General features: G+C 42.8%; 1 protein-coding gene across 3 annotated transcripts in view; it reads left to right on the forward strand.

Moving 5' to 3' along the window:
- TIC40 (hydroxyproline-rich glycoprotein family protein) overlaps positions 1-18,688 on the forward strand; it is a 146,662-nt gene that overhangs the window by 107,765 nt on the left and 20,209 nt on the right. For 2 of the 3 annotated variants that reach the window (XM_086520013.1, XM_086520014.1), the window contains exons 5-11: positions 6,381-6,398; positions 6,525-6,795; positions 6,891-6,997; positions 7,088-7,157; positions 7,388-7,469; positions 7,799-7,839; positions 7,920-7,965. In XM_086520013.1, coding sequence (XP_086376139.1) covers positions 6,381-6,398; positions 6,525-6,795; positions 6,891-6,997; positions 7,088-7,157; positions 7,388-7,469; positions 7,799-7,839; positions 7,920-7,965 — 635 coding nt within the window. The remainder of the gene's footprint in view (positions 1-6,380; positions 6,399-6,524; positions 6,796-6,890; positions 6,998-7,087; positions 7,158-7,387; positions 7,470-7,798; positions 7,840-7,919; positions 7,966-18,688) is intronic. The other variant, XM_086520015.1, reaches the window with a different exon arrangement.

The raw sequence follows: 18,688 nt of genomic DNA on the forward strand, positions 1-18,688 counted from the left end.
ATTGTGTTGCCAGATCTTAGGAAGTCATTTGTGGTCCAGTGTGACGCTTGTGGTAGTAGCATTGGTGCAGTTCTAATGCAAGATGGCAACGTAGTAGCCTATGAGAGCAGAATTTTGCAAGGGCCAGAGATGACCATGAAGGTCTATGAGAAAGAGTTACTGGCTGTGATTCATGCGCTCTTAAGTTGGAAACACTACCTGCTAGGTGCAGATTTCGTTGTCCAAACGGACCATCAGACCTTGCGATACTTCTTGACACAGACAAAGTTATCTGAGAAGCATATGCGATGGGCAAATATTTTGTCCATGTTTCATTTTTAGATTGTGCATGTGGAAGGCAAGAAGAACGTTGTGGCTGATCCCTTGTCTAGGAAGCCACAAATTTTAGCTGTGTCCATTCCTTAACATCATGCACTTGATGATATGAGGGAACAGTATAAAAATAATGAAGATTTTGCAAGGGTCTTCGAGCAGCTAATGCATGGACAACGTCATGAACACTATCTTCTCAAAGATGGGTTCATGATGATGCATGGCAGATTGTGTGTCACAAAGCCATTGGGACGCAAAGTTATGGAAGAGAGTCATGTCCCACCGTATGCAGGGCATCGTGGTATCGATGCTACAGTTAAGCGGTTGAGACATTCTTCTACTGGCCTACAGCAACCACTATCTATTCCAGATAAACCATGGGAAAGTATTGCTATGGATTTTATCTTTGATCTTCCGAGAACGCAGACAGGAAACGATGGTATTTGGACCATTATTTGCAGATTCAGCAAACAGGCTCATTTTATTCCTGTCAGGAAGAAGATAAAGCCAGATCAGATGGCACGCTTGTTTATGAGCAATATTTTCAAGTATCATGGCATGCCACAGTCGATTGTTAGCGACCGTGATTCTCGCATGACAAGTTTGTTCTGGAGAGGCTTGTTTGAGAATATGGGCACAACGCTCAAATTCTCTTCGTCATTTCATCCTCAAACATATGGGCAGTCAGAAGAGGCAAATTCTACTGTCCTAGATCTGCTGAAGTGTTATGTGTCAGAGCATAAAGGAAAGTGGGAGCAGTATTTGCCATTGGTGGAGTATGCATACAATAATACAGTGCATTCATCAACTGGCAAGGCACCCTTTGAGATAGTTGAAGGTGGCAAGAAAGTTCCTCCCATACTGCATACAAAGGACAAGATATTTGAAGCAGATAAGTATGTTCAGGACATGGATGAAATGTACAAGAAGGTCAAAGTGGCCTTAGAAAAGACTCATGCAAAGCAAAAGAAAGCAGCTGATCGTCACCGTCGTGAAGTGGTATATTCACTTGGTGATTGGGTGCTTTTACGCTTTGAAAAGGCAAGGTTAAAGAAGATGAAGGGCAAGGAAAGACTGTTTCCAAAGCTCAGCATGCGTTACTATGGGCCTTTTCAAGTGTGCGACATAATCAGTGATGTTGCATATAGGCTGAAATTGCCTGACAGTTGGAAGATTCACAATGCGTTTCATGCGAGTCTTCTCAGACCCTATGTGGGTGATGTGCCAGAAGATACGCCAATTGAAGATCACCCGGAAGTCGAGGAACTTGACGAGATCTTGGTTCCGGAACAGATTTTGGCACACAAAGAAAGGAAAGTGAAAGGCAAGGTTGCTAGGCGTTACTTGGTGAAGTTCAGAAACTATCCACCAATGGATGCTAAGTGGATGGAAGAAGGTGAACTTGCAGAGTCACCAAATGTGTTTTCACTCTACCTTGAAGCCTTCGATTTGCAACCTACTTTGACCCCTTGAGTTTCAGAGCTACATGGATTGTCAGTGTGACAATGGCTTTTGAAACAAATGATGTACATGGTATTTAAAGTGAGCTCAAATGAAATACCTGTTACATGAATGTTAGAGTTGTACAGATTGTCAGTTTGGCAATTTCTCTTATGGAATGTCCAAAAGTTTGGTTAGTGCTATAGAAGTGAGTATTTCTTGTCAGTTTGTCAAGGATACAGTAATTGCTTCTATTAAAGAGTACATGTGTAACTGCATTCTTAAACTGTCGGTTTGGGTATGCTCGAAAGTGTTACGGGATCCAACGTGTACTATAAGACAGTGGCAAAATGTGTGGCTACCATTTTGTCATTGGAAAGTTAGTGACTCAAAGCAATGGCAGAGTCCGAAGCTACCACTATGTCATTGGGACAGGGTTCACACGTAGGCAATACATGTGTCGACGAGGTGTTGAATACACCAGGGTTGACAATGAGCATGTATGTGTCGTACATGTGTCGACAGGTGTTGGATGCATCAGTGTTGACTGTAAGCATGTACGACATAGATGCAAACGAGGACGTTTGAGATTTCAAGAGGGGGGTATGTCACCGGCGTGTGACTACTATCTATTCTTTTTGTTGATTTTTTTCGTACTATTTATTTACTTTCACTTTTTGGAAACACCCCCTCGGGAAATCTAACTGCCCTGCATTGCATAGCTAGTGTGGAACTGTCCAGAGGGAGTCCAGGCCTGAGGGCAAGAGAGCACTAAGGTTGGACAAAGACTATGGTTAGCCAAAGTGGGGTCATTGACTAGCCAAAGTGGAATCCTTTGCTACAGAGGCTACATTTCAGTTCTGGATGTGGCCGCAGTGTACAAAGAGGGACGGATGACCTAGAAAGATACAATGGCAGCATCTCCTAAAATTTAGGGAACTGCTATTTTGGGACCTGAAAACGTGTTTGCGTCATTCCGGAGTTAGCTCCGGAATGACAAGGGGAACATTTTCTTACTCTGTCGTGAAGTGAAATGCGCCAAGTGGCACATTCTGGTGCAGTTTCCAATGCAAGGAAGAGTTGGCGCTGAATTTGAAGGGAGAAGGGGCTGTTTTGCAGAATTTGTCACAGGTTAAGAGCTATGGAGTGCTTGCTTGTTTGAGTGCGGCTGTCGCCCCAAGGGACGCACACAAGCTTCTACAGCTGCCCTTCACCTCCGAGCGTGCTTCATAGCCTTTGTACGGCCTTCAAGAAAGCTAGAGCGTGAAATCGTAGGAGAGAGAGATAGAGGGCTGAATTGAGAGTTGAGAGAGAACTCTGTCTGAGTGTGTATATTGCTGAGCCAACACTGCAAACTGGTAGCGCTACCTCTCTAATACCCTAGCGTGTGATTTTGATGTGCCAGATGACGCCCTTGAGGGAGAGAAACCTCGTACAATTGGCAATGATGGTCTTTCCCAAAATCTCATGCTACATGTTAATTTTTTTATAATGTTATATAATTCGGCCCTTTCAAACTGGCCCGACTACTCACTTTAAAAGGTTTGTAAACCTTAGGTGTAAAGTATGAGTGTTTAAACGAGGGTTTTTGGTCATGCTGCAGCATGTTTGCCTTTGTTGTTTCCATGCTCCTGAGTCTGCCTGCTCTGGCTTGGACGTATTTATACCGTGTTCGGCCGGCCACTTTCTTGAGCGGCCACAAAAAAAATATTAAAATGTGAATTTGTAGAACAAATTGAGGACACCATCTTATTCATGTGCTTGTTCGGACGTGTTATGTAGTGCGTTATGATACCGTTCTGATAAATTTCTAGATGGCATAGTGCACGGGAAAACTTATCTGCTCGCTAAATTATTAATTGGTACAAATAAATTCATAAATTAGAGGCGTGTCTGCAAAAAAATCATTTTTATTTATTTTTAGTCATAGCTAAAAATATTACATAATGGAAGGGTGTATTGCGGTGTACGTATCCGCAGAGTTAGCAGTCTTGTGCTGCCATCTCTCCTTCAGATGTCTGTGATGCCATGGATTGCCCCCGCCTGTGTGAATGTATACCAGTTCTTTTTGGTCAGCGATGTGCTGTTATTTCTTCTCTACCAAGGAATTTGGAAATGCCACAAAACTGAATCAACGCCTTTATAGATTTTCTTTATATGTATAATTGGCTTAATGTAGAGAGAATTCAAACAATTTTATTAATGGGCTAGACAAGCATACGAGCGTTCAACATGGAATCGGCTCCACAAATATTCTTACATGTCTTTCGTGTCATTTTGCATCAGGAATGGGAATGGCTTATAGAATGCATTCTCCCATCGAAAAGGTTGGAATGGCGTTCCCTTGTGACTTTGAGGTTAGACTCACACAGCAAAGGAAGAGTACTCTAGGTATGACCTCATTTGCTGCTGCATCATGCTTGCATAAGGATTTTGACTGCTCAAAGAGCGATACCTTTTGGCTGTTAACTCTTGGAGAGACACATGGATACATGAACAGTGTTTGGGAAAAATAATTTTTCCCAAACTCACACAAATCCCTTTTGAGTAAATCCTTAAGTGGAGATTTTGCAAATTATACTGTATTTTTAAGCTATATTTACACTATTTGCTTGCAAAATCCAAGGGGAATTTTTCCTTCTCAATCTCCTCAACCAGCTGCCTCAAATTTCTAACGACTCAAGGCTTAGCTGAGACACACTTTTCCCGAACATTGTACACGAACCACGAGTTCCCACAAAGGGCATAGGCCATAGCATCTCCAACAATCCTCAACAACGGATCACCAAGGGAATAATAGCTATCCCAACTTTTAGCCAATCATGAATATGACCAACTCACACGACAAGTCATCCCACATTATAAATTTTAAGACAAAAGTGTTGGACTCTTTACATAGTTCTTTGTACAATACATAGTTAATAATGTTTTGTTTTATCTAGTTTTGTTTTGTAGCAAACAAAGTGATTTGGTTTGTTTGTTTGTTTGTTTTTGTTTTTCTTTTCTTTTCTTGTTGCCTTGCTTTTATAGTTTTATGACTCCTTTATTCCCTCTTATAATTTGTGACTTCGGACTATTCTGAACTTATGAAGGTATATAGTTCTTTGTACAATACATCTATGTGAGAATCTTCCGTTTATTTTCCTCCCCTCGAACAGGAACATCATAGTGTTCAATAGCTAATCCGATATATAGGCAATCATAAATAGGACTAACAAGCCTTCCTCCTGCAACATTTACCTTGCCTTGATGCCCTTGTTTCTGTTCTTGTCTTTATGGTAACACTCTGAGGGTGGATGGTTCCTTCTCCACATTGAGGACATGGAATTGTGGTAAAATTATCGTGTTCAATCTGTCCCACCTTACCACATTCATGCTATGTCTTAACTGAGCTCAATGATAACGAGGCTATATTGAGCAAGATGCAATTGTAGAGGCTACTTTGATGTTGTTGCATCCATTCCTCCCCCTCCCCCCTCCCCCGTCATCAGCATCCCAGCATCCCAGCTTTCTTTCCTCTTCGTGAAGTGAATTGATTACATGTTACGATGATGGTTTGGACAATGTTATCTATAAGCTATCTGACAGTGCTTAACTGCTTTTTGACCTTTTCTTCAAGTTTTTCCATTACAAATGCAGTCAATTTTATAGGTTGACTATACACTCCATATTCAGTCAAATATGGTCAACATGCAACAATGATGAAAATGCTCACACAACATGTTGTAAGACCAACACACAAAGGCAATCAAAATTCATTTGAAATCTCGTCAGTTGTCTGTATTGCCCTTCTATGCACAAGGTTTGCCAACATTACTGTTAAACACAGTCCAAATCAAATGAATGAAGGTCAGGAAGCACACTTAAGGCATTTTCTTGAAGAACTTGTGCTTAATGGCTGGAGCCATCCAGATGTTTTTACCTTTTTATCATACTCCTAATCCAAGCAAATATTTTTTTGGAACTACGAATTTGTACTCGTGTTATGTGTGTGTTGTAATAAGAGCTTGAAGGTAGGAATCAAGTCTTTGCAGATTGTATCTTGGTGTGAATGACTTGAGCTTGAGCTTTCGTTCAAAATAGATAAATTTCTTTCAAGAAGGTTCTTTTGTTTATTTTTTTTCTCTCTTTTGTTTATTCAATTTTTAAGCTGCTGCTGCTGTTCTTCTTTTTGTTATTCGTTTGAAATCAAATAAGGTGCAAATTAGTCACTATTTGAATGTATTTCTAGTAGAGGTATAGCGTGTCTTTTATTTGGTGCAAGTGTTTTACACCTTCTTGTAGTTCCTAAGTTATGACCTTAGGAGGCTATATATCTGAAGTAGGTGTAGCACATGCACATGGCAAATAGAGCTGGGGTGCATGTGACATCTGAGTGTTTATGTGCTACGGCCTGGGTGACATCAAACATTATGTGGACACAAGTATCTCTTCTATAATGACAACCAAGCAGTTCTATGGCATAAGACCTACCATTAGATTATGGGCTGCTTTGTTCTATGTTGTGGTTGCTGGGAGATTCATATTGATGGTTGTGATAGATTTTCCATCTCAATTTGCTTGGCTCCTAAAATCTAATTTTCTTTGTTTAACAGAAAGAATGACTTTTGAGTTTGTGCTTGTTGCAGGCAGCTCGGAGAGTTCAGGTAATGGACCAGTCTTAGCCAAAGTTTAATGTTGCAGAAGGCAAGGTTTCGTCGTGGCTGCGAGAACTGAATGTCAGCGGCCTGAAAAAAGTTGGTAGCTCATAAGCTTCTCATTGTCTTGGCCAGGGATATGCAATGCAACAAGCTTTGAAATCTATGATGCAACAGACAGGACAAGGTGGCAGCTCTTTTGGTACTGGTCCAGGAAGTAATCCATTTTCTGGACCAGGTATGAATCCTTTTGCAGGGATGGCACCTGGTACCTTTTCTAGCTCACCCTCAGGCCCAGCATCATCCGCTGCTACAACAACTGTTGATGTCACGCCACAATCAATTTCTCCCGTACAGTCTGAGGTTCAAGTAGCAGCAGATAAACCTTCTAAAATCAGGAAATCAGGTGATTGTTTGCAGTCAATAGGACCTGTTGCGTCTACCCATGCAATTTGTATCGTTTACGAATAGATGATTGCTTGCTTTTTGACATTTATACAGCGTTCACTGATGTTGACGTCGGCTTGTTGGACAAAGAGGAGGCACAGGTTCAGGAGCAGTTTTCACAAAGAGCTGCTTTTCAAAAGCCTTCTGTTAGTAAGCCAGAGGTTTGTGAAGAAAATTAAAAGTTTGTTTTCTTTTTTGAACTTCTGTACTTGTGCATTTTGCTTATAGAATTACTGCCTTTCATATGTAAGGTGGTAGATGGTACTGCGAGCTTCTCTGGTGCAAGTACTTCAGGAAGTGAAGCTAGTTCAACTGGAAATGGTGAAGTTTCTGGTTTTCTTTGACATAATTAATGCATATCTTGAAGACGAGATGTTACATCTGTTTGCTAAATCTGTACAATAAAGTCGATGCCTGGGCACAAGGAATTGTATTCTAATAATTTTTGTGACATATAAACCTGTTTATCTGATTGCTCCACTGCAATTTATGTCTAGGTATGCTCGATGCCTTGAAAGAATTGTATCAATGGCGTTTCTTATCTTTTTCAGGAGGTACAGGGAAGTCTTTTATTAGTATAGAGATGCTGGAGACTATGCTGGATGATCCCAAGATTCAACAAATGGTGTTTCCGTACGTTCACTCAGGCCTTGCACTATCAATCAAAGTCTGTGAGTGTTTTTGCATTTAGCGGGAAGTAAGATCAAACAATTTGGGTTGGTTGAGAGTAAAGTGAAGATTCCCAGCATCTGAGTGCCACGAGTTAAAGATTCTGACTCCCGATGGTCAGGTTTTCGATGCTGGATTGCATCTGAAGAACAAAGACTTTTGGTTTCTTTTTTCCATTTCACCTTATCAAGGGACATCGCTAACTGTCGAACTTAGAAAAAGAAAACCCTCGTCCTCAATTGACATATATTTCTTTTACATGCTTAACAGTATTGCTATCTGATATATGGCAGGTACTTGCCGGCAGAGATGAGAGATCCTGCCACTTTCAAACGTATGACTTAGTTTATTGCAATTCCTGTTTTACCTCTGCCGTTTTGCTTTTTCTAACGAAGTTCTATCAAAACATAACAGAGATGATTCAGCTGCCACAAGTCAGACAGCAACTTCAAGAAGCTTTGTAAGCTCTGGTTTTAATTCTTTAAAAGAAATAATTTGATGTCTTTGATTTGTTGCAGACTGTAGTACTGATATATGCAATCTAGGCAACTGTTTGAATTCCACCCATGTCCATGCTGCCTGTCCATGTAATAATAAAGTTGACCGCCACTGCAAAGCTGAGAAACAAGGATGCTTAGGGCTTCAATGAAGTCTCAAACTTGAGACCCCAGAGAAAGAAAGCAGTCTCAAACTGCTGGATAACAGTGAGTGCTTTTATTTTGCCTAGAGGCTTGAAGGAAGTGTCAAACTTGGCTGCCTCCGTTATAATCCTCAGATTCTCCGGATAAAAGCGAGTGCTTTTATTTTGCCTTGAGGCTCGGAAAAAGGGTCAAACTTGGCCTCCTTTATAATCCTTTAGACTCTCCGTTGGAGTAGTGATCGTAGGCATTTGGTCGTAGAAGTGCGCTCTTCTCACTACCAAAGGTAGTGTGTGAAGTTGGTGGCATACTTCCATACATACTTCAGGAAAGTTGACCCTCAGAGAAAGCAGTATCAAATTGGTGGATAAAAGCCAGAAAAAGTTTGAACTTGACATTCTGTTCTCCTTCCTTATAATCCTGCAGCTTTCTCCATTGGTGTAAGCAGATTATAGGCATTTGATTGTATAAGTGTGTTTTCTAGTGCCAAAGGTCGTGCCGAAAGTCGCTGGATTACCTCACTCCATAGATGCCATCGATCCCACCATGGTAGAATCCATAAGTATATATCTGCATGTGAGGCATCGTGTCATACATGCCTTCCATGTAGCCAAGCATCCAAGGCTCAAGCTCCATAAGGCCCCTAGCCACCTGCTCCATAGGGGCCGAATCCTCGTGGATGCATCCAAAACTGACTCCTGGCTTCCCGGTAGGGTGGCATAAATTGCTACATCTGCTGTTGCTGTTGCTCTTGTTGTTGCAAGCCTTCTTCTTGCTAGAAGACTTGGGTCGCCTTCACATTTGCTTTGGCATAAACTGAAAGGATTGATTACTTCCTTTCACTGTAGGATGACAATGTTCAGAGGCTTGACCTACATGTACTTCGCATAACCAGAATCTCTTCTTTGGAATAGATTAATAGATGATCCATAAGTATGTTGACTCCGGGTACTGACTGTTCCTTGGCTTCATCCTCATCATCCTCAGCTGACTCTACATCCTCATCAATTTCTGTTCTACTTTGGCATACTCCACCTCTTCTTGTTGGACAGGAGCTGCTGCTGCTTCCATGGATGCTTTAGTCCCAGATTGAACTTTTCTCAAGAAAAAAGTTGATTGGTGCTCTTTGACCGGCCAGTGAAACAGTGCAAACATTACCACAATTGAATCGAAACAACAAACTGACTTGAAATTGTACTTAAAGGCAACCCACCGAGGGGTGGAGTTTGGCTCTCAATAGCATTGGCCCCTCAATAGGCACCCCTTGCGGTATTTCTTTTGATATTAATGAGCATTCTTGGTCACAATCGTTTGGTGAGCCTACGTAGTCATGTAATCAATCTTCAACTTGAGCGTGGCCTTTTATTTATAGGCCTCGGTGATCAAAAGCAACTAAAGCAATTTGCTTTTTTTAACTTGGGCCTCGCAAGCACCTCATGTGTCGATTGTTGGTGTGGATTATTAGCCTAAGGTGCAGTAGCCTGATCCATGCCAATGATTATTAGCCTACTGCCACGTCACCGATGTGACGGGATGCACACTGGCATCTGAGTCAAGAGTTATTCTATAGGCAATTTAGCCTATCTTTATGGTGATTAAGAAAGGAGCAGCTTATATTGCCTTCTTGTTCGCATTGTTGTGGAGTTTTTGGGTATCTGCAACCCGTTGTCCAACATTAAGAGTTTTGGAGACCTCTTTTGATTATGATAAGGAGCAAGTTGATGACAAGCTGCCCTTACTCTTTCGTTGGCCAACCTGAGCGCTACTAGCATATCATACAGGAAATCGCGAGTTTGACACTCTTTGACATTCTCTAAGCCAAGAGCAATGGGGGGATTTAGGCTCAAATCAATACATGAGCATGCTTTGTTACAAACTGCTGACGTGTCAAGCCGAAAAGACGGAGCCAACGTGCACAGCCCGAGTGAGAGGCCTAAACCCTAGAAGCGGCAACAGAAGAAGTAGAAGAAGTTTCACCAACAAGCAAAGTCTTGCCGAGTGGCCTATTTTCAAAGAGGAGTTCCCACCAACTTATGGGACCCCGTCCGATGGGGGCCCAAGTCACTAGAAGTAAAGCCCATACACACACACATTGCGTGGAGGATTGATGACGTGGCAACACCTGTACGGACGCTTCCGTTTTACGCTAGCAGTACCACGTGGTAGACAATACGAATTTCCACGTTTTATGCTGATGACGGGGCAGGTGTACGGATTTCATAATTTGTGCCGGCAGCTTTTAAGCGAGTTTCTGGGACCAGATGCTTTTGAGTTTGAAAGCTTTTCATGTAACTGCTTTTAATGGCCAAGGGCCTTTAAATATGAGCCAAGGGCTCATTCTCTGGCACGCTCCTGCATGGAGGTACAGAGGATGGAGTATCGGCGATGTACTGAGTTCAAGCAATGTAAAGAAATACCGAAAGGGGCGCCAACGTTTGGGGCAAGTGCTCTCTTGGGGTTGAACTCTGGCACTCCCCGTCTTGTGTCTTATCTCTTTCAGTTCCTTTGTTATTTGAAGTGCTAAAAGTTGTTCAGTTTGTTCTTTCCTGTTGAGACATGGTGCCCATCCTTGTGACATGCTTTGGCTGAATCTACTAGTAGTATGCTTCCAGTAGGCAAACTCCAATTGTGCAAGGTATCGTTCCGAATCACATTGTGGATGGGACACACATGCTCCTAACATGTCTTCTAGTATTTGAATCGTCCTTTTTGTCCACCCATCAGACTCAAGATAATCAAAAGACTCAAGATAATCAAAAGATGGCATATATAACTTCGTTTGACGGTGAGCAAATATGTCTTGCTGATTGTGTCAAACTGATGATGTGGCAGTGCACACCGAACGGATAGATATTGACGTGGCAGTCCATAAAGACAACTAATGACATGGCAGTAGGGACGAGTGACATGGCAACCGTATACTCACCCTATACATCTCCAGGAGCAATCATGATCTGATGATATCCACTTTTCAGGTTGATTCTACTAAAACAAGTAGAATCCTGTAACCTGTCTTGTTCTTGATGGTGATTTTGTCATGGGGACGGGCACCATGTGCCAACGGAAAAGAACATACATAACAACTTTAAGCACTTTAAATAACAGCTGAACTGAAAGAGATAGAGAGTGCACGACACATGAGACAGGGAGTGGCGGAGTTCCACCATGAGAGAGCACTGGCCCCAAATGTTGGCGCCCCTTTCGGTATTTCTTTATATTGCTTGAACTTAGTACAATGCTGATACTCCATCCTCTGCACCTTCCCGCAGAAGCATGCCAGAGAATGAGCCCTTGGCTCATATTTAAAGGCCCTTGGCCTATAAAAAGCAGTTTACATGAAAAGCTTCTAGTTCAAAAAGCTGGCAATGCAAAAAGCTGAAAATCCGTAAGCTGCCACGTCAGCATCTGTCAGCGCAAAACACGGACGTCCGTACAGTCTACCACGTCAGCATTTAGCGTAAAAACCGGGTCGTTCGTACAACAGTGCCACGTAATCAATTATTACGCTAGTCTTTTGTGTGTGTTGGGTCCTGCTTTATTTTATAGGCTTTAGGTCCCTAGGAAGTAGCAGCAGCAAAAGAAGGTTTCACCAACTTACGGGACCCCATCTTAGGTTGGCTCTGTTCTTCATTGGCTTGACACGTCAACAGTTTGTGACAGATTTTATCGAGAGCCCTGTAGTCAATGCACATTCTCCAAGATCCTTCTTTCTTTGTGGTGAGTTCTTTAAAGAGTGCTTGTTTCGATTTTCCTCTCTCTGAGAGTATACCAGATTTTTATAGAGCTTTTCTCTTTGGATCAGTTTTTTTTTTTTTTGTAGATACGCTTCATCAAAAGCTAGGCGTCCCCAACGGTTGAGGGTTCAAGTTACGTAAAAGTATAAAGTCCAAAAAAAGGCCAGCTTTTGCTATGCTTTACTGGCCACATACTGGTGCTTTTGGCTGTGTACATATGCCTTATGAGAAACACTTTGTGAGAGCGTTGTGTTCATATCCAACACACACATAGGTGCTGTCAGTACTACTATGTCAGGTGGCAACGTGTCACAAGACGGGCACCACGTGCCAATAGAAAAGAACAAACTGAACAGACTTTTAGCACTTCATTAACAATTGAACAGAGAGAGAGAGAGACAACACGCGACACGGAGTGGCGGAATTCCACCCCAGTGAGTATTGGCCCCAAACCTTGGCGCCCCTTTCGGTATTTCTTCATATTATTGCATCAACACAGTACAAACCGGTACTCCAGACTTTGCACCTTCTCCAGGAAGCATGCCAGAGAATGAGCCCTAACCTCATATTTAAAGGCCCTTGGCCTAAAAAGCAATTACAGTGAAAAGCCTTCAAACTCAAAAGCATCTGGTTCAAAAGCAAAGCCAAAAAGCTGCCAGAGTAAATCACGGAAATCCGTACAGTAGTCAACGCAAAACGCGGAAATCTGTACAGCCTGCAAGGTCATCATGTCAGTGCAATTTTCGGAAATTTTCCACGTGATCAGTTTGTGTGTGTGCGGGTCCTGCTTTATTTTAATCCTTTATGTCACTTTGGACCCCATCGGACGGGGTCCCCATAAGTTGGTAGGACTTCTTCTTCTGCTACTTGTTCTTCTTAGGGTTTAGGCCCTTCGGCCAGCATCTGCAAGTTGGCTCCATTCTCTAGGGCTTTGACACGTCAACAATTTATTACACAACGTCATGACTTGTCAATATCAAATCAGATCGTCAAAATCAGTTCTTCTCATTATCACGGCTACATAGGCTATAAGTGCCAGGTGGACTGTCACAAATTTGTGATGAGGCATGTCCTAACTTGCAGATTCTGGCTGAGAGGCCCAAATGGGGTTAGGTTAAGAACCTGACCCTATCCTGAGTGGGAAGCGGTGTGTGCAAGTGAAAGAGCATGAGGAAATGTGCAAGCTGTGCACCTTGGAGAAGGGCGAGTGCAAACAAAGAGGAGAGCGCTAGCAGAACGAAGAGGGAGAGAGAGGGAGCGCTACTCGATAGATAGGGGAATAAGTGAGTGAGTTAAAATTAACTCATATTCCCTTTATTAAAATGTATAGGACCAATTTAAAGTTAGTGACCAAGTTCATTGTGAACTTCGCCAAAGGTTAATAACCTTTAAAACTATACACAAAGGGGGCCATTTGGGCCTTTAACCGAACAACCTCCTACTTAAAGGCATAAATGGTGCCTTTAAGCTACGTGACTCCCACCATCTCTATGCATAGATGATGTTGTGCTTTGGATAAGCACTTAGTGAGAGCATCTGTTGGATTTTGTGATGTATGGACCTTAACCAATGTAATAAGGCCATCCTCACGCACTTCTCGTATGAAGTGATACCGCACATCAATATGCTTTGTGCGTGCATGAAACATGTCTGGCATTCTTTGCCAGACATATGGCACTCTGGCTATCACAACCAAGCATAGGTTCCTTGGCAGGCAAACCAAACTCACTGCATAGACGTGACAACCAAATGACTTCTTTAGAAGCCTCAGTGGCTGAAATATATTCAGCCTCTGTTGTAGACAATGCAACAATCGTTTGCATTCTAGAACACCATGATACATCCCCTCCCGCAAGAGTAAACACATAGCCACTTGTGGATTTCCGTGTATCCACATCACCAGCCATATCAGAGTCACAAAATCCCTTTAACTCCAATGGTCCTTTACCATAGCAGAGGCATTTGTTTTTAGTCCCTTTCAAGTACCTCATAATGGACTTCATGGCATCCCAATGCAACTTGCCTGGATTAGCCATAAACCGGCTCACAACTCCCACTGCATGGGCTATGTCAGGCCAGGTAGCAACCATAGCATACATAAGTGAACCACAAGCTGAAGCATAAGGCACACTTTGCATGTCATTGGCTTCTTCCTTTGACTTGGGACAATCATCCTTGGAAATTTTAACATATGGCTATAATGGCACACCAAGAGGCTTTGCTTCAGCCATGTTAAATCTGTCCAGCACCTTTCCAATGTACTTTTCTTGCGACAAATACAATAGGCGCTTGTCTCTTTGCCGTGTAACACGCACTCCAAGTATATGTTTAGTTGCCCCAAGGTCTTTCATTGAAAACGCGATTTCAGCTGCCCTTTAAGAGCATCAACAATGCTTCTTTTCTTTGCAGCTATCAACATATCGTCTACATAGAGCACAAGAATGATAGGGCTGCCATCCTCATCACGTTTGGTATACAAACAATGGTCTGCATGGCTTCTTTTGTAACCATGTTTAAGCATGAAGCGATCAAACTTCTTGTACCACTGTCTACATGATTGTTTCAGCCCATACAAGCTTCTATTGAGCATACATACCAAATCTTCCTTGCCAGGAATAACAAAACCCTCGGGTTGCTTCATGTAAAGCTCTTCTTCCACATCACCATGCAAGAAAGCGGTATGTACATCCATTTGGTCCATTTTCAAATCAAGAGCAGCAACTATGGCAAACAATACACGCAAAGTGGTCATCTTCACAACAGGAGAGAACACTTCCTGAAAGTCTATGCCCTTGGTTTGAACATATCCCTTTGCAACTAGCCTTGCCTTATACTTGGGTTTTGCATCAACAGTCTTGATTTTATATACCCATTTGTTAGGAATAGCCTTCCTTCCTTTGGGCAATTCCATCAAATCCCAAGTATGATTAGCGTGCAAAGCTTTAATCTCTTCCTGCATAGAAAGCTGCCACTTGTCGCTGTGCTCACATGTCTTTGCCTCTTTATACGTAAGAGGCTCTCCCTCATCTGTCAACATAATGTAATGCAAAGAGGGAACATATCTGCTCACAGGCCGTCTTTGACGAGTAGACCGCCTCACCCAATGATCCACATTATCCGGCAATGGGTTTACATCAGGTGGCATGATAAAATCATCAACAATGGGCTGCTGTTCATCATTTTCAGCATTGTTTCGTGGCTGCAAATGCCCTTCAGGAGCCTAAATTTTCTACCCAACATCATGTGGCTCAAACACCACTGGATCATCTACACTTTCAGCCATATGTGGTGCATCCTGAGGGTCAAGAATAGGCCCACCAGGTGGCTGGTCATGCTGAAATTTGACTGTAACAAACTGTTGACGTGTCAAAGCCTAAAGAATGGAGCCAACTTACAGATGTGACCGAGGGGCCTAAACTGTCACAAAGTGATGACGTGGCTGCCCGAGAGCAGAAACCCTAACCCTACTTTTTGCCAAAAACCCGAACTACTGAAACCCTAATTCTGGAAATCCTAACCCTAAAACCTGTAAACCCTAATTCTGGAAACCCTGACCCTAAAACCTGCAAACCCTAATTTTGAAAACCACAACCCAAAAACCTGCAAACCCTAAAACTGAAAAAACCCTAACCCTAAGGGCAGCAAGGAGGTTTCCGTGATTTACGATGGCCACTTTTGGCATTGCTTTTTGGACCAGAAGCTTTTGAGTTTGAGAGCTTTTCATATAAACTGCTTTTTAGGCCAAGGGCCTTTAAATATGAGGCTAGGGCCCATTCTCTGGCATGCTTCCTAGAGAAGGTGCAGAGTCTCGAGTCCCGACTTGTACTGTGTTGATGCAATATAAAGAAATACCGAAAGGGGCGCCAAGGTTTGGGGCCAATACTCTCTGGGGTGGAATTCCGCCACTCCGTGTCGTGTGTTGTCTCTCTCTCTCTCTCTTTCTCTCTCTCTCAGTTCAGTTGTTATTTGAAGTGCTTAAAGTCTATTCAATCTGCTCTTTTTTATTGGCACGTGGTGCCCGTCTTGTGACAGTGGTATCAGAGCATCACGCGTGTGCTTTTCTGAAAGCATACCGGTCCTACAAAAGAGCAGACAGCTATTGGAATTGAATTATATTTGAGGTATCAGCCACTCCCACCCTTACTTCATCGCTCATCGGGCGCGCTCCCGTCTTCACCGCTCATCTCTTACAGGGCATAAGCCAATTAAGATCCCTTGCAAGAGAAGGATCCAGATTTGTTTCAAGTCACTGTTTTTCTCAGAAGCAGTGCCATGCAAATGTTGATGTCTACAGCTACCAAGCAGCATACTCCAAGTACTTGGCAAGCTTTCAAGAAAATTTTGCCCGAAGTTATATGGTTTCTGACATCTTTCTTCGGAGTGCAACTTCTGGCAGAGTGGGGTATCCTGAAATGCTTGCCGCAGAAACCATAGCAGATTATAACTTGAAGTTTCTCGACATCTCCCAGTAGATGTCTCTTCACGAGCAGATGACCTTGGAGGTTTAGTGTGATTGCTATCTCTTGGGACTACCATCGCCGCCAAAGAAACACTGTCTGTCCAAGAGCTGATGGACCATGCCGTGCTTGGCTATGACATCATGGAAGGAACCTAACCCTAATTTTTGGTGCAGGTTTCAAGATGGAAAGTCAGTCGACTTTTCGAGCTCCACTAATGTCGAGATTGCTTTTTAAGTTTTAGTTTTGTTTGATCTTGTTTGGAATTTGTTGAAATGGATGGTATGTGTTTTGAACCTGTTTTGGTGCCGATTTGAATTGTTTGACTCTGGTTTGATACTGGTTTCAATGATTGGTGATTTTACTCCCGGGTGGAGAAGTGAGAAATACTGTTTTGGTATTGTTTGAACCTCGGAACGACGCAGGCCGATGCCTGGGGAGCGTTTCGTTGTATGTTTGAAAACCTCCGAACGATGCAGGCCGATGCTTGGGGAGCGTTTGGTTGTATGCTTGTAAAGTAATTGTTGTTGTGACTCCCGGCCCGGACCTGGATGGTTATGTGGGAGGAGTATTAAGAAGTCTGAGCAGTGGTTACTCTCAGCACCTCCAAACGACGCAGGCTGCGGTCTGGGGGACATTTGGTTGTAAAAGGCCTCTATATCTCCTGGCCCGGACCTTTTAAGGTTATGCGGGAGGAGTGATGAGGGAGTCGTTGAATATCTCCCGGCCCGGACCTTGTTCGGTTATGCGGGAGGAGTGTTCATTGGCGGCTTTATGTTTCTATGTCTTGTAACATGCATATGTAAGCATTTGTGTTGCATTGTAATGTGCCAACCACTAAATATTCCTAATTGGATGAGATTGCTTGGGTATGTAATTTTAGTGAATCAAGACACCCGTGGAAGATCAGTACGGTATGGGTGTGATGGCTACTTTTACTATGCCGGAATATCAAGAGTTCCGATCGGGAAGAAAGGAGAAGCTAACTCCTTGATCAAAACAGCCGATAGGAGAAGCTAACTCCTTGATCAATAGAGCACAAAGGAGAAGCTAACTCCTTAATAAAAAGAGCAAACTGATTGTCCCTCAAAATGTCCCTCGGAATTTTTTTTTTGAGCTAACTTGAGTTGTTTTGCAGATATGCTATAATCGCGGACGATTACTCTCTTTCAAGAAGGGGAGATGTAACAAACTGTTGACGTGTCAAAGCCTAAAGAAGGGGAGATGTAACAAACTGTTGACGTGTCAAAGCCTTGGAGCCAACTTACAGATGTGACCGAGGGGCCTAAACTATCACAAAGTGATGACATGGCTGCCCGAGAGCAAAAACCTTAACCCTAATTTTTGCCGGAAGCCCGAAGTGCTGAAACCCTAATTTCTGAAATCCTAACCCTAAAACCTATAAACCCTAATTCTGGAAACCCTAACCCTAAAACCTGCCAACACTAATTTTGAAAACCCTAACCCTAAAACTTGCAAACCATAATTTTGTTGCCAAAAACCCTAAAACTACAGAAACCCTAACCCTAAGGCAGCAAGGAGGTTTCCATGATTTACGATGGCAACTTTTGGCATTGCTTTTTGGACCAGAAGATTTTGAGTTTGAAAGCTTTTCATGTAAACTGCTGTTTAGGCCAAGGGCCTTTAAATATGAGGCTAGGGCTCATTCTCTGGCATGCTTGCTAGAGAAGGTGCAGAGTCTCGAGTCCCGACTTGTACTGTGTTGATACAATATAAAAAAATACCGAAAGGGGCGCCAAGGTTTGGGGCCAATACTCTCTGGGGTGGAATTCCGCCACTCCGTGTCGCGTGTTGTCTCTCTCTCTCTCTCTCTCTCTTCAGTTGTTATTTGAAGTGCTTAAAGTCTGTTCAATCTGCTCTTTTCTATTGGCACGTGGTGCCCGTCTTGTGACATTGACCTTTTTATGGTCATGCTTTGAGGCACAATTGTTTTGAAGCAGCCTTGCCTCATTAAAAACAACATCCTGGCTGCGTACTACCTTTTGAGCTGAGGTAACCAAATCCTGTATCCCATTTCGCCTTCTTCACCATATCCCATGAAAAAGGCCTTTAATGGACTTGGCATCTAGTTTACACCTCAACTCAGGTCTAACATGCACAAAAGCCTCGCAACCAAAAATGCGTAAGTGATCATATGAAGCAGGCTTGCCAGACCAAACCTCTTCAGGGATGTCACCTTTCAAAGACATGTGAGGGGATCGATTGCATATATGCACTACAGTTTTCAAAGCTTCTCCCCAAAATCCATGAGAGAGATTAGCTGTAGACGGCATGCATCTCACCCTCTTAAAAAGTGTCCTATTGAATCTTTCAGCCACACCATTAGAAGAGGG

The sequence above is a fragment of the Adiantum capillus-veneris genome, chromosome 9 (assembly GCF_014529385.1).
Source record: "Adiantum capillus-veneris isolate H3 chromosome 9, ASM1452938v2, whole genome shotgun sequence".
NCBI lineage: Eukaryota > Viridiplantae > Streptophyta > Polypodiopsida > Polypodiales > Pteridaceae > Adiantum > Adiantum capillus-veneris.